The sequence below is a fragment of the Enhydra lutris genome, unplaced genomic scaffold, assembly GCF_002288905.1.
Source record: "Enhydra lutris kenyoni isolate GAN:26980312 unplaced genomic scaffold, ASM228890v2 scaffoldscaffold85, whole genome shotgun sequence".
Taxonomy (NCBI): Eukaryota; Metazoa; Chordata; class Mammalia; order Carnivora; family Mustelidae; genus Enhydra; species Enhydra lutris.
Genome location: NW_019154169.1, coordinates 5,278,721 through 5,300,182, shown reverse-complemented (window position 1 = coordinate 5,300,182; position 21,462 = coordinate 5,278,721). Strand labels below are relative to the sequence as shown.

Here is a 21,462-nt window from a genome sequence, read left to right as displayed (position 1 = left end):
CCCCCCCGCCAAACTTTCAAGTCTGCTAACCTCGCTAGCCCCCTGACTTCCGGGGACGCGCTGACCTTCAGCCCGCCCCGCAGCCCCTGTCCCCGCCCCGGCCAGCCACCTCGCTGCTGCTGGAACCGCGCAGCCTGCTGGTGCTCCGTGGCACCGCCTATACGCGCCTCCTCCACGGCATCGCAGCTGCCCGCGTAGACGCGCTGGACGCCGCCTCCCTGCCGCCCAACGCCGCCGCCTGCCCGTCCGCGCAGCCCGGAGCCAACCTGGTCCGCGGCACGCGCGTCTCGCTGACCATCCGCCGCGTGCCCCGCGTGCTGCGCACCGGCCTCCTACTGAGCAAGTGACCAGCGCCTGTCCAGCTTGCATTCCCGGGCTCTCCGCCTCGGCCTGACAGCGTCCACCCTGTGACCTTGGAACCCTGGGGCAGAGGCGGCTCCCTCCCCTCCCCCGGAGTTTCCCCCCCCCCCCCCCCCCCCCCCCCCCCCCCGGGCCCTTGGCCCCCGGGGGCCGGGGCCCCCCCCCCCCCCCCCCCGGGCTCCCCCCCCCCCCCCCCCCCAGTAACTTTGTGTGAACTATAGGAAGAGGTCCCATTTCAAATAAACCAACAAAAATCTCTCTCTGGCTTTGGATTGGGGCAGGGGACAGATGCGTGGATTCTTGAGGGGCACTGTGTTGGGGACCTTGGATGGTGTGGGTCCTGGGGTCAAATATATGGTCCCTAAGTGGGACAGAATCCAGGGCTCTGGAGGGGTCAGGGTTCTATCTGGAAACCCCTTAGGTGTGTTGAATGGGGCGAGCCTGGGAGGTTCAGCTAACTGGCAGCTGGGGAGGAAGGAGTTAAATGGTGCTGCTGTCACCTGAGCTAGGCCTCAGATTACCAGCTGGTCCAGGTTCTGCTGGTTAGGAGGTGGAGGTGAGCCTGCCCCTGGGCCTCTGGCTGTCTCAGGCCTGGTAAGTCCTACTGAGGAGGTCTGGGGGTGGTGGGGGGAGACCCCTGGCCAGGAAAAGGGCTCTCACTGGGGATCCTCACTGACTCTATCCCCAGGCTCCCAGCTATGGCCCTGCCTCCACCTCTGGGCCCTAGACCCCCCTCAGAGCCCCTCAACCACCCCCCTGGAGCCCCCAGGGAACTGGACATTGCTGGATTCACCCTCTGCCCCGCTTCTGAGGAGAGACTCAGGTAGGGGCTGGGGCTTTTGCAACTGGGGTCCCAAAAGGGTGGGGGCAGAAAAGCAGAGGCATTTTGAGGCTACGAGGTATTGTGGCTATGATCACCTAGGGATGTGGCAGAGGGAGCTGCGGCCAGGGGTAGGGTGGGGTGGATAACTGGGACTCACCCAGAGGCCTGTCAATGCTTCATACCTCCCAGACCAGACCAGGCCCAGGAACTGGGGCAAGACTCCTTGGACCCTCCCCAACACCTCCAGGGTGGGATGGGGGGCACTGAGCCTACTGCTGGTCCCCTCAGATTGCCAACACCCACTTCCAGTGAGGATGCAGCAGGGGGCAAACACTGTGAGGTAAGCTGAGGTGATCCAGGCCCCTTGGGCCAGCCCCCCATTTCCTCCCGCCCAGAATCTGGGGATGAGATGGTTCTGGAAAAGCATTGGGCAATCTGTGAGGGGGTAGGGATGCTCTAGAAAATGATTTTCATGATTTTACCAACTGGGAGAGAATTGTTTCATCATTGACCCAGGAGCAGCCCCATTCCTTGTGGGGATATCCAGCACTATCACCCCTCCCTGTCCAGGCCCCCAGGCCCCAAATGTCCACAATTTTAGGAGCCTTGGAAACCTGGAGGCTTTGAACTTAGAGGTCTTCAGGCCTGGTTCCATCAGGGAGGGAGCTGCTCTGGTGCAGACCCAGAGATGGACACTGGATGGGAGGACAGCAGAGGGGTGGCATTGGGAGTAGGGGCAAGGTCTTGGTTAGCCCCTGGCCCTAACCCAGTCTCCTGTATTCCCCAGCACCTCAGCTCTGGCCAGGAGGTATTGGAGGCTGAGCAGGACAGCCTAGCTCTATGCCTATTGGGGCTGGGCCTCCGGCTGCGGGACCTAGAGCGAGGCCTGGGGCCCTGGGCATCAGCCCAGAGCAGGATGGGCCAGCTGCAGGTGGGCAGTGGGCCACCTGTGGGAAGATGTGGGAGGGTGGGCAGGGCCTCAGGAATGGGTGCCAACTTCCTGGGGTGGGAAATGGGTTTATTCCACATTCCAGATGCCTGGGTAGGAAAGGTGAGAAGGGACGTAACTCCAGGTCCCAGATCTCTCGTGCTCTGGGTGTGTGGGGATACGGGTGGGGGGTGGTGTCTAACCTTGTGTCCCCAGGCCCTCCAGGCAGACCTGCGTGGGGCAGCTGAGCGCATAGATGCCCTCCTGGCGTTTGGTGAGGGGCTGGCACAGCGGAGTGAACCTCAGGCCCGGGCATCCCTGGAGCAGGTCCTGAGAGCCCTCAGAGCCCACCGAGGCAGCATCTTTCGGCGACTGTGGTGGCTGCAGGCCCAGCTGGTCAGCTCTAGCCTGGTATGGCCTGCCCTGGCAGCCCCTGCCCCAGGTACCGAGTCCACACCCCCCATAACTCTGTCTTCTGACCAGGTATTTGAGGAGGCCAGCCCACTGGATCAGGACTTGGAAGTCGAGGGGGACTTGGATGGGCCAGGACCTGGTGAGGTCTGGGGGCCTTGGGCACCCAGTAGCTACCCCACTCCCGCAGAGTTGGAGTGGGACCCGGCAGGGGATGTTGGAGGCCTCAGGCCCTTGTGGCAAAAGACAGCCTGGACACCAGGAGCTCCCTGTGAGCTGTGTGGTCACAGAGGCCCCCAGGGCAGGGGACAAGGCCTTGAGGTGAGAGCAGTTGGGGGATACCCCTCCCCTACAAGCACCTTTGGGACACCTCTTTGTGTTTCTTATTAGGGTACTTCCCTTTCAAGGGGGCCTTTGTGGTTCTGTCTCTCCCTCAGTCTTTCTCAGTGTTTCTCTCTTCCTATTTCAATGTTGTCCTCCCTCCCCCTGCCTCTCTCGGTTTCTGTGTCTTCTTTACCTCTGTTTCCTCTTGTGGTCTCTATCTGCACTTCTTCATTTCCTCCGCTCTCCCTCACTCTCCCCTCTGCAGCCACGTTAGTCTCCTGGTTCTTCAAACATCCCAAATTCACTCCTATCTCAAAAGCCCCCAGACTCATGCCCCCTCATCTCCTCATTTCCTTCCAGTCACTCCACAAATGTCACCTTTTTTTATTAAAAAAAAAAAATTTTTTTTTTAAACTGAGCTTTATGCCCAACGTGGGTCTCGAACTCACAACCCTGAGATCAAGAGTCACGTGCTCTACCAACAGAGCCAGCTAGGCACCCCTCCCAAATGTCACCTCTTCAGAGAGGCCTGCCCTGACTTCCATACATGATCAGTGCTTAACCTCTTTATTTCCTAACAGCAGTTACCACTTCTTGACATTGTACATTTATTTCTTCATGTGTGCTCTCTCTCTGCTGGAATAAGCTCCATGGACGCTAGGACTTTGCCTGTGTACAGATTCTAGAACAGTGCCTGGCATGTAATAGATACTCATTAAATATTTGTTGAATGAATAAGTAATGTCTCTTTTCTCTTGATTTCTTCAGCTCTGCCCCTCTCTTCCTTGCTTCTCGAGATCTTTTTCATCCCCCAGAATCTCATCTGTGACAAGCCTATCTTGGCCCTTGCACAACTTTGTGTCTGTCCCTAGTTCTCCCAAGGACCCCACATCTCAGTTTCCCCACAAGACATGCTCATGTCGGGCTTCAGCCACTGGAAACATTTGGCAGGTCAACGAAGACGTTCCCTGCTCCGGAAGTCTCAGGTGAGCAGGTCCTCACCCAGGGCTATCTGTTGGGTATCTTGATGGCAAGTGACAGAAACCTAACCCAAATTGAATTACACAAGAGAAAGGATGATATTTTTTCATGTAAGTGAAAAGTCCGCGAGCTTCTGAAAAGATCTGGATGCTATTAGGGCTCAGTCCTTCCCTCTCTTGGGCTCTTCTCCAAGGTGGTTGCCTTCTCAGCTTATGGCGGCCCCAGCAGCTAAACACTCATGTCCCACTGGTTCACCCACCCAAGGAGAAGCAGAGTGCCACTGACCTACTGGCAGCAAAGTCCCAGGGCTGACTCCCACGTGGCCAGCTTGGGTCATGACCTGTACCCAGAAGCAATCACAGTGGCCAAGCCGATGGAGTGCTCTCATTGGCCAGATTAGGCTCACATGCCCAGTCATGGAAGTGGGAGTTGTATGGGGTCAGCTACTCCAGAGTCCGAAGACCTGAGGGTGGGGAGACAGGATGCCCTCCATCCCCTGTACATTGAGCCACCATTATTATCAGGAAAAGGAAGATTGGATGGAGGGCAGGCACAGATATCAACCCCACTTGGAGATATTCCAAGCCCATGCAGGTTGGGTCCTGAGGGTTAAGGGGGTGCCAGGAGAGGGGAAAAAAAGCTCAGCTCTGTAGGTCTGTAGTAGTAAGTAGGAGTCCAGACTAAGTGTTACTTCCATCCATTCTGCTGCTGGCTGCTGTCCCCTTAGGACAAGAAGCGAGCATCTCCCAATCTCCAGGGCGTGATGTTGGAGGCAGAGCCTGGGTGAGATGCCTGGGAAATGGGTCTGGGGGTGTGGGGCACAGGGTTTACGGTGGCAGTGCACCACGCACTTAACACTGCATTTCCCTTCACAGAGCCCCTCCTCCTGCATCCCGGCACTCGCTGATCTTCCTCCTCCTCCTCCTCTTCTTTCTCCTGGTGGGTGCCACGTTGCTCCTGCCACCATCAGGGGGGTCCTGCTGCTCTTCTGCCCGACTGGCCGGGACACCTTACCTGGTGCTCAGCTATGTCAATGGTCCTCCTCCAATCTGAGTACATAGCCCAGATGCATGTAATAAATAGTTACTGTCAAAGATGTGTCTTAGTCCGCGTGGTCTGCTGTTAACAAAATCACAGGCTGGATGGCTTATAAACAATAGAAGCTTGATTCTCACCATTCTGGAGGCTGAGAAGTCCAAGATCAAGGTGCCAGCAGATTGGGTATCTGCTGAGGGCTGCTACTTGCTTTACAGATGGTTACCTTCTCGCTGTCTCCTCCCATGGCAGAAGGGGCAGGGAGCTCTCTTTCCTAAGGGCTCTAAAAGACCCTTCCATGAGGACTCCACCATCATGACCTAATCCCTTCCTGAAGGCCTCACCTCCTAATATTATCACATTGGAGGTTAGGATCTCAGCATATGAATTTTGAGGGGACACAGACTTCAGACCATAGCAGAATGTGCGAGGATACTGAGTGTGTGAGTTCAGAATTTGGGATACAGCTCTGATGTCCGGACAGCCCCCTCAGCAGATTCCTTTGAGTGTACAACACAGAATGAATCACCCTATCTTAATGGGGATCCCCTAGCCCCTGAGACAAAGATTCAAGCACAAGTAGTTTATTGGAGGGGTGACTCCCCTAGGCAGATTGATAGGGGAGTGGGGGAGTGAGCCAGGAAAGGCAGTTAATAAGCTGGTTGCTGGGCATCTGGGGTTCCGTCCCACTAGGGGCCCCTTGGAGAGTCTGGAACACAATCAGAGTAGTTCCACCCAAAGGGTGAAGAAGTTGTGGCATTTATGTACCAGCTTCCGTGTCTCATCGGTTAGGGACTGTTCTGGAGATGCGAACTTCCCAGCACATCCCACATCTCCTGCCTGTCAAGGCTCCCCAAGCAAAGAGGCACAGGTGTCTGCCCCTGGAAGCTCGAGGTATGTACGGGAAGGATGCAGGTGATGTGGGCCAGCTGCTGACACCAGCTACAGCCCCTGTCTGGCATTCATACCGGTACTTAAGTACGCTACATAGCAGGTTCCCAGGGTGGGCCCTCCCCGGTGCAGGCCCGTAACATTCCCCTTCCCCGGGGTCTTGATGACACCACGCTGAAGTGCCAGGGCTCAGTCCTGAAGTCCGGTCCTCAGCCTCAGGTGTCTAAGCTCATCACCTCCTCCGAGTTTATGCAGTCAGGACAAGAGAAACAGAACTAGACTCAAGAACAGAGGCAGGAACCCTGTGCCAGGCACCTGGATGTGCACTAAACACACCTTCCTTCTGTAATGCTCACGACCACACGATGGTGTGTCCCCACTTAACGGAACAGGAAACTGAGGCTCTCAGGGGGAATAGAGGCAGTCAAAAAACATTTATAAAATTTTTCACAATTCCTTAGTCCCTAATTACATTGTTTCCCCTAATCACATTTTTAAAGATTATTTACTTAAGTTATCTCTATACCCAACATGGGGCTTGAACTCAGGACCCCAAGATCCAGAGTCACCTGCTCTTTTAGCTGAGCTAGCCAGACAGCCCCTAATCACATTTCTCTGTTATACTGGACAGTGCAGCCCTGGCAGAAGAGTATTCCAGGTAGAGGGAGAAAGTGCAAAGGCCCTGAGGTAGAAGTGTGCCAGGCAAGGGGGAAGGCCAGTGTGGCTGGACCATGAGTGGTAGGGGGGAGCATGGAAGGAGGTGAGGTGAGAGGTGATGGGGCCTGATCAGGTGAGGCCTTGTGGACCACAGTGAGGACTTCTGATCAGAGTTAGGCTGGGGACCAACAGAGTTTGTTTTGTTTTCCCAGCTTCAATTCAGATACTTTTTAAACTACCAAAGAAGAAGGGACAGCATTACAAGTCTTCATGGACTCATCGCGAGCTCCAGTCATTATCAACTCAGAGCTAATCCTCTTTAATTCTCCCAGGCACCTACTCCCCTCTCCCTAGATTACTTTGAAGCCAATCCTAGATCCTTTTACTCGTGAGCAATTCATGGAACATCTCCAGATCAGGATTGTTTTGAAATCGAATCACAATACTTTCATGATGTCAAGAAAATCCTAGTCATTCCCCCACATCATTCATACCCAGGACGGTCCAGTGCTGTCTGAGGGAGGGAGCTGAGCCAGAGTGGTGATAACATCGAGCGCCTAGCTGGCTCAGTAGAGCATATGACTCTTGATCTTGGGGTTGTAAGTTTGAGCCTCACGTTGGGTGTAGACATTACTTAAAATAAAATCTTAAAAAAAAAAAAAGAGTGGTGTAACTTGCTGGTGTGGCTAGTAGCTCCTCCTCAGGTACTGTGATTTTCCCAGATGTCCCCAAGGCTCCACTGGCTCACCTCATGCACGTATATGGTCACCGGCTTGGCCCCTTGGGACAGCTGTTCAGGGCAGGAAGCTGGCCGTCTCCTGGGAACCCACTTCTTCAGCCCCAAGTGGACCCAAGTAGGCAAGAGGTCACGAAGCTGGGACATCACCTGCTACCACAGCACGTTTAATCCACTGTATCCTAACAGCCACGTGAAGGAGGCCCTATTACGATGCCCAATTTCACAGATAAGGATACTGAGGAACAAAGAGGTTAGTTAAATCACAGGCCCAGGATCATAAAATCAGAATGTTGGGATTGGGATCCAAACCCAGGAACTGCAGTACCAGGATCCCTGCTCTTAATCACCAATGACCTACAACCTCCTCCCTCCAATCAGGCACTCCCTTCCCTCATTCTCTCTACCACAGAAACTCTATTCATCTATAGCACCTGGGTAGAATGTCTCCCCTCCTGACTCAGGCCACCCAGCCCCAGTGGGGACTTGTTCACTGCCTACAGCCCTACCAAAACTCCCATCCTGGAGCTTCTTAGGACTCATATCCTTGGAGCCAGGAGGAAGCAAGAGGGAGAGGGGAGTGCTGTGGGGCTGGATAGGTAGGACTCCATTAGCCACTTTCAAGGCTTGGGCTTTTACTGAGATGGAGTCAGGCCAAGATTAACAAGAACACCCAGATGGAAAAACAAAAACAAAAAACTGAGGCTGGAGAGAGATGAGCAAGCCAAGATAGCTGAGGCAGAAGCCATGTGTGCAAACCACACAGCCTGTGCTCTGGACACTCCAAGCCCCAGCTGGACTCCTGCATTTCTGCCCTTTGTCCACTCCGGTCCTCCCACTTAGAAGCCCAACCCAGCACCTGGGAAACTCCTTATAACTCTTCAAATTTCAACTCCACTTTATAACTCTTTGTGCACCTGTGACGCCCATGGGGATTAGAGCAGAGTCATGTTTCTCCTCTATCCTCTCTTTAGTCGGAAGTCTGGGTTTCTTTCCTAAGGGTCTCCTCCTCTTCCCAACCGCATTTGCTAAGAATTCATCTGCTTTCCACTCTTTCCATTTATGTAACTGACATGGATGCGAACAGAGTTCAGTGCTGCAAAGTGCAGTACCCCAGAGAATGTCTAGGCAAGATTAATACAGGGATATGGAGGAAGTATGCCTGGGGTTTATGGGTCCATCTCCCCTGCCCCCCACCCCCGCCCCCGCCCCTGCCCCAGGGCCTTGTAGCTGAGGCTGGACTCTTTAGCCACGTTTGAGGTCCCTAGTACTGCCTCAGGGGCTACCAGCCAGGCCTCCCCAGCGCCACCATTTTCTCTCCTACCTCGTTACCTTCTATGAAGGAGTCAACTGGGGTTTCTTTGGGGTCAAATCAGGGTGGGTCTCAAGGAGCTGCCCAGGAGCAAGAACTAGATTGCTTTCAACCAATCTGCTAGTCCAGAGGGCTCCAGAGAGGAAGAGACATCTCTCCACACCTATTCCACCCAAAGGGTCACTTCTTGGTGAGGGCCCTTTCAAAAATCTCCAAACATGTGAAATCTTTGAGACCACCAACAGGAAAGTAATCACAGCCCCGATTTTATTTATTATTATTTTTTTCAACAGTCCTGAGATAAGGGCACAGGAGTCAGGGTTCCCCTTTAGAATCACCAAGTATAGGTCTTGAGGGGTCTTTAGTTGATCCGATGGGGGTAAGATACCCCAGGCCCTTCCTCCCAGGTCCTAGTCTGCCGCAATTAATGGGAAGAAAGTTTTCCAAAGGGGGATTCGGGGCTTCTCACCATCCATCAGGGTATCTTCCCAAACTTCTCAGCAAAAAGTATGCTCTTCTCAGAGTTACATAAAAGAGAGGGGAGCCTGGGGTCAAGAGAAGGGTGTCTCTTCTTTCTGTCCGACGGCGGGCGTCCTGGCTCCCCAAGCGGTCAGGTAAGAAGCTTTCAGCTTGTCACAGTTCAGCCAGCCGGCAACCACGCCGCCCCAAACCCTAATGGGTAAGTTCGACCCATTATCATGGATCGGACAAGGTCGGGAATCTCTCAGCATCCATCATGGGGGTTTCTAGGACCCCACGTCGCTAGGAGGGCTCTCCGACATCCCCAATCCACCCAGCTGGTCTTCTCAAGACATCTCACCCTCCGTCAGATGGGCTTCCCGGTTCCCCCATGCATTCAGGCGGGTCCTCGGTTCCCCTGTGCTATCGGGTGAGCTGCTCGGCCTGTCATCGCCCATCAAGAGGGTTCTCTGGTGACCCCGTGCTGTTGAGGGGGTTCCTCGGACCACCAGCATTGTCAGGCTGGGTCCCTGGGGCCCCCGCGCCGCTGGCCTCCTCGGTTGGACCTCGCAGGCGCACGAAGGCACCCATGGCCGTGGCGTGGCCGGAGCGTAATAGCTGCAGCTGGCGCCGCCCGCGGCGGTACAGGTACTCGATACGCAGCACGTCGGAGCGCGGCAAGCAGGCGTGCTGCCGGAACTCGGCCCGCACTCGCGCCTCGGCGCCCGGTTTCCCGCGCCCGGCGCGCAGCAGCTCGCGGTACAAGCTCAAAACTTGCCTCTGCAGCCGGCTGGGGCGGCTCATGGCAGCAGCGGGACTGAGGGCGCACGCAGGCAACGTCCCACAAACGGCCGCGCAGCGGTACCTTTCAGAAAAGCGGCTGTGCCGGGCAACGGAAACTTCCGGCTCGCGCACTCCAAAACTTCCGCCTCCTGCTTTGCTCTCCCATTGGCTGTCGATGCAGTTACGTCATAATGTTGCGGCTTAGGGGCGGAGTTGCTGGTTCATAGGCCTGCCCCCCAAGGAATCTGTGTCCTTGAGAGGACTGCGGGTTTGGGAAACACGAAGGTGGGGGTTGTCAGGGGCTCCAACTCAGATTTTGAGTCGGGAGGAGACAGGATCCCGACCTTACTCTTGGGGTTCTGGGAGACGGGGAAACTAGAGGTTGGAATCTTTGTGCCCCCCCAGGGCGCGGGGGCACTGGGAAGAAGATATAGGCACAAGCAGATTTGGTCATGTTATTTATTAAAACAATCTCGGGGACGTCCGTGGGTTCCCATCCCAAGGGCAGGTGTGTGTCAGGAGGTCCCAGCCACGGGGACACACAGAGGGACGGCGTCAGGCGAAGTGTTGTGTCACGGCTGGAGTAACAAGCTTCTCCGTGCTGTGGGATGACAGAGACAGGTGTGGGCTCCGAGTGCCCAAAGGCTGCCTAGGGCGCAGGGAGTTGCGCTAATCGCGCCCTCTGCCGATGTGAGTCAAGTACCAGGGCAGGAGAAGGGCAAGTCCTCACCAGTTGTTGAAGCCCCGAGCCCGGCACGCCTGGAACACGTCGGTTAGGCTGGCACCCCGGAGTCCTCCTGGGAGTATCAGGTCGTCGGCTGCAATTCCGTTGTAGTCCCCGCAGGCTGCTCGGAGGCGTCCTTGGAGCGCGGGGGAGGCCCGTAGGGCCACGGCCCCTTCCGGCCCCACCAGCACCCGCAGCGTGGGGGATCTCTCGATGACAACCTGGGAGCCCTCGGCCCAGCGTGCGACCACGCCCCTGCACACTTGGACTGGGAGCCGCGCAGGTTGTCCGTTCACCTGTAGATTGGGGAGGCGGGTCAGGGGCGGGGATTAGGGTTTGAATTCCAAGGTGCGGCTCAGAAACCACCGTGAATCCCGCCGCGTGTCTCTATCAGAAATGCATATCCAGGTCTTCGCTAGAGGAATAAGATCTGGGATTTCCTTTAAAAATCCTCCAGCACGAACAAAGCAGAAAGAGTGGGAGGAAAAGAGGAAAGCAAGAAGGGCAAAATATTTGTAACTGTAACAGGGTTTTATAACACCACTCTCTCTTCTCCTGTAATGCTTGAAATTTTCCATAATAAACTCTTTCCTAAAACGGAGTTTTAGAGAACAAAAAGCCTTAGGAAGCTGTCTCATCTCTCTCACCTGTGTCTTCATAATCTAGTAACTGTTTATGCATACTCTGTGCCAGGCATTATTCCAAGCGCTCTAATGTTTATTTATTTTATAAGATAATGTAAGACAGTACATTGCAGTATTATGATACAATTGATATTTAAACATATTGTCACCTAACTTATATTTTATGTAATTAATGATATTAAAGTATTTATTTATTCATTTTTTAAAGATTTTATTTATTTGACAGAGAGGAAGAGAGCCCCACGTGGGCCAGGGGAGGGGAAGAGGGAGAAGCAGGCTCCCCGCTGAGCAAGAAGCCTGATGTATGGGACTCAATCCCAGGACCCTGGGATCATGACCTAAGCTGAAGGCACCCGCTTAACTGACGGAGCCACCCAGGCATCCCTAAAGTATTTATTTTTTGAAGGATTTTATTTATTTGAGAGAAAGTGAGAGAGAGAAAGCCCAAGAGACAGGGGAGGGTCAGAGGGAGAAGCAGACCAACCCCCACCAAGCGGGGAGCCAGATAGGGGAGTCCTGGGATCATGACCTGAGCTGATCGCAGATACCCAACCCAAGGAGCCACTCAGGCACCCAATATTAAAGCATTTAACTGATATTAAATCCTCACTAACACCCTGATAAGGTAGATCAGTACTGTATGCCTATATGCCTCTTGCCTTTTACTGATTAGAAACCTGAGGCCCAGAGAATTAACACAGCTTGCCCAGGCTCACACAGCTGGTAAGTGGCAGAGCAGTTTTGAACCAAAGGGGTCTGATTTCATGACCTGTTTTTTTTTTTTTTTTTTTAAAGAATTTATTTATTTGACTGAGAGACACAGCGAGAGTGGGAACACAAGCAGGGGAAGTGGGAGAGGGAGAGGCAGGCTTCCCAACTGAGCCCCCCAGGCGCCCCTCACAAACTGTGTTCTTAACCATCTAGCAGTATGTACCATCTCTCCATTAATAATATAAAAGTGGTTGCAAGAGCAATCACAGTTTTTAAAAAAAAGTTTTAAGTTTATTTGTTTTTTTTTTTTTTTAAGATTTGATTTATTTGAGAGAGAGAGTGCAACCACAAGCAGAGGGAGGGGTAGATGGAGAGGGAAAAGCAGGGAGCCTGACCTGGGGCTCGATCCCAGGTCCCCGAGATCATGACCTAAGCCAAAGGCAGCTGCTTAACCAACTGAGTCACCCAGGTGCCCCTAAGTTTATTTACTTTTAAGTAAGCTCTACACCCAAAGTGGGGCTCGAACTCATGACCCCAAGATCAAGAGTTTCAAGCTCTTCTGACTGAGCCAGACAGGTGCCCCAAAGAACAGTCACAGCTTCTACTTACCGAACCCTTAGTATATGCCACGTACTTTGCAGGAATCCTCACGGCTACGCTATGTGGTAAGTACTGTTTTTTTGTGGTTGAGCAAACTGAGGTATCGAGAGGTTGAGTCACTCACTCGTCCATAGTTACATTAGAAGGTTAGGAGACACACAATCAGGGTCTCGATCCTTTAACTAAAAGCTCTGGCTTAGCTTACCTGCCAGCTCGTGGCAGATATTCCAGCTGTTCTCTTGCTGGACCGTCTTCCCATTTACAACTAGCCTCTACCGCACAGCTGTGTTCTGCTTCTCAGCATGGGGTTTCAGGTTCCTTTTCCTCTTATAAGTACTAACCATTTTGCCTGCCCAGTTCCAATTCTACTGCTCCCTTGCTTCTGTGTTCCTTAGGAGAGCCAGGTGTCCTCCTCCCTGGGATCTCTCTCTGCTGGATTTCCAACCTCTCCTTGTCTGGCTTCTTCCCATCAGCACTTAAACATCCCTGAGTTTCTCCCATAATAAAATCCTAGCAGTAAATCAGCTCTAAGGTACCCTTGCCCTCTGCCTCTTCCTGGCTTAGCTCTATTCTCATCTGTTTGACAAGGGGAGTTTGTAACTTGTCACGAGAGGTATCTGTTCCTGCTATTCCTCAAACCTGCAATCCAGGAGCTACCCCCCTGCTGTGATTTTTTTTTAAGATTTTATTTATTCATGAGAGACAGATACAGAGGTGGAGGGAGAAGAAGGCTCCCTGCAGAGCAGGGAGCCCGATGTGGGACTCGATCCCAGGACCTTGGGATCATGACCTGAATCATCCAGACATCCCTCTGCCACAATTTCTTAAGTCGCTAACGACCTCCTTGGTCCTAAGTCCATGGACATTTAGTGGGCTATTTTAAACTCAATAGTTGATTTTTACCACTACTCCCCAAATATGGTCCCTCCTTTTCCCTGGCCTTGTTCTGTAATACTCCTCCCTGCTCTCTCCCCCAGCCTAATATCAGGTCTCAGCTCATTTGTCACTTTCCTTCACTGGTCTCCTAAACTGAGGGTGCCTCCTCTGAGCTTCCACTGCTTCCCTGTGGTTTCCCCATCCCAGCCCTGATCATTCTGCCTGGGCTTCCCCCATTAGAGCTCTGATCTCTCAGTCAGTGGTTGCCAGGAGTTCAGCAGGACTTGAGTTAAGGGGGAGTCAGTGGGTCCTGAGAACTCCAAGGTGATGTTTATGTGGGATCTAGAGGTCAAGGGGGAGTCAGTTGGTCCTGAGAAGTCCAAGGTGAAGTTTATGTGGGGTCTAGAGGGTCACAGGAGATCAGGACAAAGACATTTAGCCAATGGAGGTCAATGTGAGATCAGGGTGATGGGACAGTTCTATGTCAAAAGGCTATGGAAGGCCACCGAAGGATCAAAAGGCCCCAGGGATCAGTGCCAGGTTACAAAAGAGTCTTGGCTAGAATTGAGGAAGTCCCTTACCCATATTTCTTGATTGGTTCCCACAGCTGCACAGCCATCCCTGAAGCCGATGATCACTCGTGGTTTGCGAGTAGTGCAGCCAGGACAGGGCAGGAAGTCAGCAATGACATGGAACCAGTCAGGATCCTCAGTTCTGGAACCCACCACTGTGGCTAGCTCATAGGCACAGGATGTAACAGGCATGGGTGTGAGCCCACTAAAGCCATCAAAGGTGGTGAAGTGGCCCCCCGGCTCGAGGTGGCATGTAGCACCCTCCCCAGTTTCACAGGACCGCACACCCCCATCCAGGATGCAGCCTGTGCCCTGTGGGCAGGAAAAGGGCTGGCACTGGAGGCCTTGACCACGCAAGCACATACAGCGTTCCTGGCAGCCAGGTAGGACCAGAGTTTCCCCAACCTGCAGAGACACACAGACTCAAAATTGGATTCAAAAAACCATTGGGAATATAAAAAAAATAAAGCATATGTGTAAAACATACATCATGAAGGACTACGTTCCCTCACATATAAAGAGTTCCTAGAAATAAAAAAAAGACCAGTGAGTCAATCTAAAAACATGGGCAGAGGCTATTCAGAAAGTGAATAGAAAAGGAAATACAAATGTTTCTTAGACATTTGAAAAGATGCTCAACCTCCTAGTAAGACAAATACAAACTAAAAAATCCATTGAGATATTTTTTCTCTATGAGATAGGCAAAAATAAAAAAGTTTGATGAGTTTCTGCAAACTGTCTCTCTAAATGTCTATTAATGACATTTTTTGAATTAGGATCTAATCAAGCCTTGTGTACTGCATTTGACCATGGTGGTTTTTAAGTCTCTTTTAATCTAGGACAACCCCCACCCCCCGCCCGCTTTTCATTGGTGTGTGAAAAGCCTTAAGAGCTCCCTGCAAATGCTGATGTGTGGCTAGTGTCAGTGCCAGTGTGGAGTGAAAACACAATGGCAGATCTATCAGCCCTTATGCCTTGTTCCTCTCGGTGTGGGCATCTCTTCATTTCCAGGGTGGTCTGGGGTTTAAACCTTCATGTATTTTCCAATCCAGTAACCACTAATCTCCAGACAACTATGTCAGCCATCCTGGGGGTCCTTTCTTCTGAATGGACTCTTAAGAGCTGCAAAACCTTGAAGGGAATGCTTTGCTTGCTGGGGGTCCATCCATGGTCTTCTGGTAACAGCCTTCCATTTTCTTTGGGGAACTAGCCCCACTTTCAGTCTGGGGGGTTTCCTAGATGATATACCTATGCTCTGGCTTCAGCTCTGGGCACATGTCCCAGGCCTGGCCAGTCAGAGACAGATCAGAGTACCCCATCTCTCTGCTTCTGTGATCGGCTTAGGAATAGGCAAATGACCTACCCTGGGACAACAGGAGTCAGCACTGGGACTTCTGCTGTAACTACTGAAAGAGAAGCCTATCTTTCCACTGAGATGGCTAAATGTACATCATAAACTTGGAGCAGGAGGAGACCACCATACCCTACATTCAGAAGTGGTTGGAGAATGAGGCTATACGTGTCCTCAAATATCCATTCTCCATTTCTTCCCCAGAATTAATATTTATAGCTAGACTCCACCAGAAAGACATCTTCCAGCCTCCTCTGCAGCCAGATGGGGCCCTTCTGTGAAGTTCTGGCCAATGGGATGTGAACAGAAGTGGTATGTCCTACTTCTGGGTTATGCCCTTAAAGAGAGGAGGCCTGACCTTCCTTCCCCTCTTTTTCCTTGGCCAACTTGCATGACTGTAGATGTGGTTGGGAGCAAATCATTGCAATACTACAGAAGAGGCAGAACCACATGATAGAAGGAGCCTGGGTCTCTGACTTGGAGGAACCAAACTGGTTATTCTTGGACTATACATGAGAGAGAAACAAGCTTCTACTGAGTTTAAGCCACTGCAATTTTGAGCCTCTGTTATAGCATTTGGACCTAGAGCCTACTTCATATGGAAGCCAATATGGAAAAAAGAGAAGGCAGGGATGGAAGACAGAAAGAAACTTGAGTCCTAGTGACATCATTTGAGCCCCTGAATCCAGCCATGCCTGAAGGCCTCAAATTTAAACAATTAAAGGTAGATATATCCTTGTATTTAAGATACTTGGCCTCATTTTCTAGCAATTATAACTGCAAATGCTGACTGATATAACGTGGTCCAAGGAACATTTTATGATGAGGTATGGAAAACTCTGCATCCACCCGCCCATGCCTGGGGACCTCTCTTACAGGGATGTAGCGTCCACTGTGAAAACAGCCGCAGTGGTCCTGAGACACACAATCTGTGCCATCAAAAATGAGTCCAGGGTCACACTCGCAGCCCTCGTAACACTGGGTAGAACAGTGCGCAGGGCTGGTAGGCTCGACACAGCCCCCATCACAGGTCCGTGCGCAGATGCTGTAGTGGCTTTGGGGTGGACAAGCCATGGCTGCAGGCAGATGGCAAAGGCCCATGCTTAGGATTCAAGTTTCCCTTTCCAATCCTGTTGCCTCTTCCTGTTGCTAGCTTCCCACTGATATTTTCTAACCTTCACACCTTTGCAATTTCAGTTCTCTTTCCCTCAGATGCCCTTCCCACCACACTCTACTTATTCCATCTATGTCCTTGCTTCTCTGATCCCCATCAGAAGGGGCTCCTCCTGCTGCCTGCAACCTGCCCCAGATGCATTCCAGACCCACCCAGAGCACTCACAGCAAAGCTTGGGGCCCCTCCAGAGTGTCACAGGGATGCCAGCTTCCTGACAGGCTGCAGTATAGGCTGTGAGGGCATCACAGAGACCGAGGTGCTGGCCTTGGGTATGACATATGTCTTGCAGACAAATCCTGAGGAAAGGCTTGGGGCTGATATGGTCCAGGCAGCGGCCAAAGGGACCATCGGGTGCCTGTAGAAGTCTACATAGTTCAGGAGCATTGACGATCTGGGCGCGTTGAGTGGGGCAGCTGATGCTAAAGTCAAGATTGGGCTGGGGCAGCGGGCAGGGGTTAGTGACCAGGCCCTTGGGCCAGGACCTTTTGTCTAGAGGTAGGTCAAGGGGGCCAACTTTGCCACCAAAGGCCCCACAGATCCCCACCAGCTGGCCATGGAAGGTGGAAGGTACAGTCAGGCGCATCTGGCTGTCCCAGTCATACATGAGATGTAGCCCACAGGCCGTGTACACCACTACATGGCGGCCCTCCAAAGTGGCCCAGGCCCTGCCCTCTGCCAATACCCAGGGCAGCCGGCAGTGCTCACCATCCACCTGTGGAGGAAAGGGGTCAGGATCGGGGCTGTGAAGGCTGAGCCTGTTCCCATGCCACTTCCCTGACCTTTGCACTTTGCATTCCCTCTGCCTGGTTTGCTCCTTCCCAGATGTCCACATGGACCCCCTCCGCTCCCTTACTTCCTTCAGATTTTGACTCAAATGTTACCTTCTCAGCAGGGTCTTCCCCATCACCTTATTTAAATGTTAAACCTCTTTACTCTGTTCTTTTTTTTTTTTTAAGATTTTATTTATTTATTTGTCAGAGAGAGTGAGCACAGGCAGACAGAATGGCAGGCAGAGAGGCAGAGGGAGAAGCAGGCTTCCCGCTGAGCAGGGAGCCCGATGTGGGTACTCGATCCCAGGACACTGGGATCATGACCTGAGCCGAAGGCAGCCGCTTAACCAACTGAACCACCCAGGCGTCCCTACTCTGTTCTTGTACTCTCTCTCTCTCCCTTCTTTTATTCATCTTTGTAGTTCTTAAACCCATGATCGGATGTACTACTTATTTATTTACTTATCATGTGTTTCCCTAGAGGATGTGAGCTCTCCCAGGACTTGCTGCCCATCAAATCCTCCAGGGCTTTCCTGGACCACAGAGAGACTCTTCAGTTTACTGAAATAATCCTCAAGGACTGATTTTCTCCAGTCCTGGGTAAGAGGTGGCAATGCATATCTAACAGCTATGCTTTCCTGAGCCATTACTCCGTTCCAGGCAATGCTCCTACCTTGTCACATACTCGCACCATCTCATAAGCCTTGAGAGACACGCGCATTTTACTTATGGTGGGGGAAACTGCGGCACTTCCAGGAGCGAGAGGGTGGGGCGTGGGTGCAGTCGAGCAGACACATACCGTGATGACGCCGACAAGGGAGCGGTGTAGCTGCAGGTGGTGCCCGGAGATGTTGAGGTGCAGGCTGAGCAGCCCGGCCCCATCGCGGGCCGCGTCTAGGCTGAAGCGACAGGGCCCCTGGCTTCCGCTGCGGGCCAGCAGGTGGAGGCAGGGCCCAGAAGGGAAGGGCGCGGGCGGTGGCAGCGTGAGCACGCGGCCATCGAAGGCGAGCACGTGCGCGGGCCCGGCGAGGGCGCAGCTGCCTCGTCCTTCGGGAAAGCACCGGCGCTCGCCTCCGCGCAGGCCGCACACTCGCCCGCGCCGGCACGGCCGCGGCCCGCACGTCACCGCGCCGCCCGGGCCGCAATGGCAGCGACGTGCGCAGCCGGGCCCGGGGTACCACGCGGCGCCCAGAGCTCGGTAGCGGCCGGCGCGGAGGCAGCCGCACTTGGCCGCAGGCACGCAGGCGGCGCCGCTCAGCACGAAGCCCGCGTCGCACACGCAGCCCTCACAGCAGCGGCTGCCGCTGGCGCCGCGGCCGGAGCAGTTCTCTGGGCCCGCGCACGTGGCGGGGCAGCACGGGCCGCACAGCTCGTAGTGCGAGTGCGGGGGACAGCGCAAGGCTGGGGAGGGCCGCGGGGTGGGGTGTGGTTGTGGGGGCCCAGTGAGGGGAAAGAGATGGAGAGACACGGGGAAGAAATAGCGAGGGTGGGAGAAACGGGTAAGGCGGGAGGGAGGAACAGACGGGAAGACGGAGACGGAGGGTGACGGGCCGGGGCGGCGGCGGGGGGGGGGGGCGTGGAGAGCAACACGGCGGAGAGAGAGAACGAGGAACAGAGAATAGGAAGGCGAGGTAGAGACAGGGAGGCACAGAGAAGCACCGGGGAGACAGAGAGACAGTGAGAATGAGACAGGCACAAAAGACAGGAAGAAAGAGCTCGTTAATAAATTGCTGTCCCTCTAAGGGGAGGTCTAACTCCTCTCCAAGTCCCACCCTTCTGCACCTGGCTCCACCCACCCAGACTTGAACTTCTCCATTGGTCCTTCCACGTTCTTCCCCTGGTGTCCCAAAGGCCAGTTCCTCCGAGATTCACCCACTATCTCTGCCAAGCCCTGCGCACTCACGACAGAAGTCAGGCGTCCTCCAGGGCCTCAGGCGCACGCCCAGAGCCTGACAGGCGACAGTGTAGGCCGTCAGGGCTCGGCAGACGATGTGATGAGCGCCGTAGTGGCGACACACGTCGTCCAGGCAGTTGTCCATGAACGGGAGCGGGTCCAGCGCGGCGTAGCATGACCCGAAGGGACCCTCGGCCGCCGTCAGCAGCCCACAGTAGGCGTCTCCAGCGAATCCAGTGCGCTTGGCTTCTGGGCAGGGGCGGGGACAGAGGGGCCCGCAGAATGGGCCACAACCAGACACTTCTGCCACCTTCCAGGTGTCAGGCACCTGCATGGTGGGGCTGCTCGGACTGTGTTGGCCACACAGCCCACACAGGTAGGGTCCATAGCGCCTCGGCAGTGTTACACGTGCCAGGCTGTCCCAATCGTAAGTCAGGGAGAGGCCGAAGTCCGTGTCTACGCAGAGCTGATGGCCTTGGTAGTAGGCACGGAGGCAGTGGCCGTGAAAGAAGGGCAGTGATTCCAGAATTCCATCCACCTACAGGGAGGGCATGCAGGTGGCAAGAACAGCGGGGGAGGGATATAGTGGCTGTCAGTAGAAATTCTTGGGAATGTCGATAAAGGATCAGAGAAAGATCAAGGGGAAACACTGGTTAACAGGGATAGTCATTAGGAATCATAGGGAGATTCAGTGGACCATCAGTGAAGGCTAAATGGAGGGTCAGTAAAGGATTCCATGTGTGTATGTGTGTGGTGGGGGGGTCAATTGTGGAATGATTAATTAAAAGTTAATGAGGGGGGCGCCTGGGTGGCTCAGTGGGTTAAGCTGCTGCCTTCGGCTCAGGTCATGATCTCGGGGTCCTGGGATCGAGCCCCGCATCGGGCTCTCTGCTCAGCAGGGAGCCTGCTTCCTCCTCTCTCTCTGCCTGCCTCTCTGCCTGCTTGTGATCTCTCTCTGTCAAATAAATAAATAAAATCTTAAAAAAAAAAAGTTAATGAGGGATCCGTGGGAGATCAACAAAGGGTAAAAAGAATAATTAGAAAGTCAGTAGGGAGGAGTCAGTAAGGGATCAAGGGGAGGATAAGAAAAGGGATAATGAAGGAAGTGGATAGACAAATACAAAGGGTACTGAGGATCAAGAGAATGCTTATGTGGCTTTGGGTGGCAATGGGGAGACTCAGTCAGGGGGTAAAAGGGGGTGGAGTCAATGAATTTTAATGGGACAGTCTAAGGAAGACTCAAATGGTGAGACTAAGAATCAAAGACAGGTACAATGGGGGGGGGGGCGCCTGGGTGGCTCAGTAGTTAAGCCTGTCTGCCTTCGGCTCTGGTCATGATCTGGAGGTCCTGGGGTTGAGCCCCGCATTGGGCTCTCTGCTCACCCTCTTGCTTTCTGCCTACTTGTGAGCTCTGTCATATAAAATAAATAAAATCTTTAAAAAACCCACAAAGACAGGAGTACATACCTATGGGGTGTGGGGTGAGGTTAAGAGGATAGTAAATAGGGTTAATGTGCAAGTCAATGTAACAGTAGGAGGATCATTTCGGGAGGGGTAGTGAAGGGTTTGTGGGATATTAGACGGGGGAGAAAAGGAAGGTCAATGGGAAGATCAAGGCTGTTTTAGGTTAAAGGGGAGTCAACTGAGGACTCAGTGGAGGGTTAATGGGAAGGTAATAGGAGACTCAAGGGTAATAGGAATCTCAAATAGAGGGTCTGTGGGAAGGGGTCAACAGGCAAGTCAATGGACCACGAGGAAATTGGAGGACATCTTTGAGGACCCATGAGAGTCAATGAAGAGGGGTCACTGTGGGTTACCTGTGGGTAGTAAGGATGGTGAGGGATAGTAGGTTGATCTGGAGCCTTTGAAAACTCACCCGGATGTGGTTGAGATCTTTTGGACTCATGTCCAGCCTCAGGCCACAGGCTGAGAGGGTCAGGGCCTTGGTCCAGCCACGTGGCCGCAGCAATGGGGTCAAATCCAGACTGAAGGGCTCAAGGTTGGCATGGGCTGTGCCACAGAGACCCACCAGGCGGTAGACACAAGAGCCAGGGAATTCATAGTGGGTTCCTCCAAATGTGTGGAAGTGGAAGTCTCCAGTGGCAGCACAGACCAGTGACTTCTCCATGACAGTGGGACTGGGTGGGGACGGCACTAACAGGCAGTGGTACCAGCCACCTATGGAGGCCTTACAGTGACCATTGCACTTGTCAGGCCAACACTGGGGAAGCTTGCTCACCAGGGTCCCAAGGGTTGGGCAGTGACATTGCTGAGTACAGTTGTCTGTCCAGAAAGTCTGGCCTTGGTGCAGGAAGCAGGGGCAATGGGCACGGGGCACGCATCGGTCCCCTAGCAGCAAGTAGCCAGGGAGGCACTGGCAGGTTGGAGCACAGGGGTCGTGGCAGTGCTCTGGGGCTGCAGGGTTGGCACATGTGGCTGGGCATGC

At 53.5% G+C, this 21,462-nt stretch overlaps 4 protein-coding genes across 9 annotated transcripts in view; 2 read left to right on the top strand and 2 right to left on the bottom strand.

Moving 5' to 3' along the window:
• The window catches only part of LOC111161585 (alkB homolog 6), a 5,214-nt gene extending 4,790 nt beyond the window's left edge, over positions 1 to 424 (top strand). For all 4 annotated transcript variants that reach the window (XM_022525338.1, XM_022525336.1, XM_022525334.1 and 1 more), the window contains exon 7: positions 84 to 424. In XM_022525338.1, coding sequence (XP_022381046.1) covers positions 84 to 347 — 264 coding nt within the window. In that variant the 3' untranslated portion in view covers positions 348 to 424. The remainder of the gene's footprint in view (positions 1 to 83) is intronic.
• A 634-nt stretch (positions 425 to 1,058) lies between these two features.
• On the top strand, positions 1,059 to 4,884 carry LOC111161518 (spectrin repeat containing nuclear envelope family member 4). 3 transcript variants are annotated; one of them, XM_022525237.1, is made up of 8 exons: positions 1,059 to 1,183; positions 1,373 to 1,523; positions 1,971 to 2,114; positions 2,328 to 2,522; positions 2,595 to 2,843; positions 3,719 to 3,832; positions 4,555 to 4,610; positions 4,703 to 4,884. In XM_022525237.1, exons 1-8 carry the CDS (start codon positions 1,059 to 1,061, stop codon positions 4,878 to 4,880), a joined length of 1,212 nt encoding a protein of 403 aa, XP_022380945.1. In that variant the 3' UTR covers positions 4,881 to 4,884. The 3 variants fall into 3 exon arrangements, with proteins under 3 accessions (XP_022380945.1, XP_022380946.1, XP_022380943.1); XM_022525238.1 differs by lacking the exons at positions 1,971 to 2,114; positions 2,328 to 2,522; XM_022525235.1 differs by having other exon boundaries at positions 1,971 to 2,843.
• A 3,821-nt stretch (positions 4,885 to 8,705) lies between these two features.
• LOC111161504 (succinate dehydrogenase complex assembly factor 1) lies at positions 8,706 to 9,798 on the bottom strand. Its single transcript, XM_022525204.1, has one exon. The coding sequence runs from the start codon at positions 9,719 to 9,721 to the stop codon at positions 9,365 to 9,367; it is 357 nt and encodes a 118-aa protein (XP_022380912.1). The 5' UTR covers positions 9,722 to 9,798; the 3' UTR covers positions 8,706 to 9,364.
• Positions 9,799 to 10,176: 378 nt separating this feature from the next.
• LOC111161393 (IgGFc-binding protein-like) lies at positions 10,177 to 21,144 on the bottom strand. The gene is made up of 6 exons (XM_022525013.1): positions 20,893 to 21,144; positions 19,022 to 19,554; positions 17,922 to 18,837; positions 13,837 to 14,232; positions 10,431 to 10,720; positions 10,177 to 10,301 (listed from the first exon to the last, which is right to left on the bottom strand). The coding sequence occupies exons 1-6, from the start codon at positions 21,142 to 21,144 to the stop codon at positions 10,256 to 10,258; spliced, it is 2,433 nt and encodes an 810-aa protein (XP_022380721.1). The 3' UTR covers positions 10,177 to 10,255.
• Between the last annotated feature and the right edge of the window lie 318 nt (positions 21,145 to 21,462).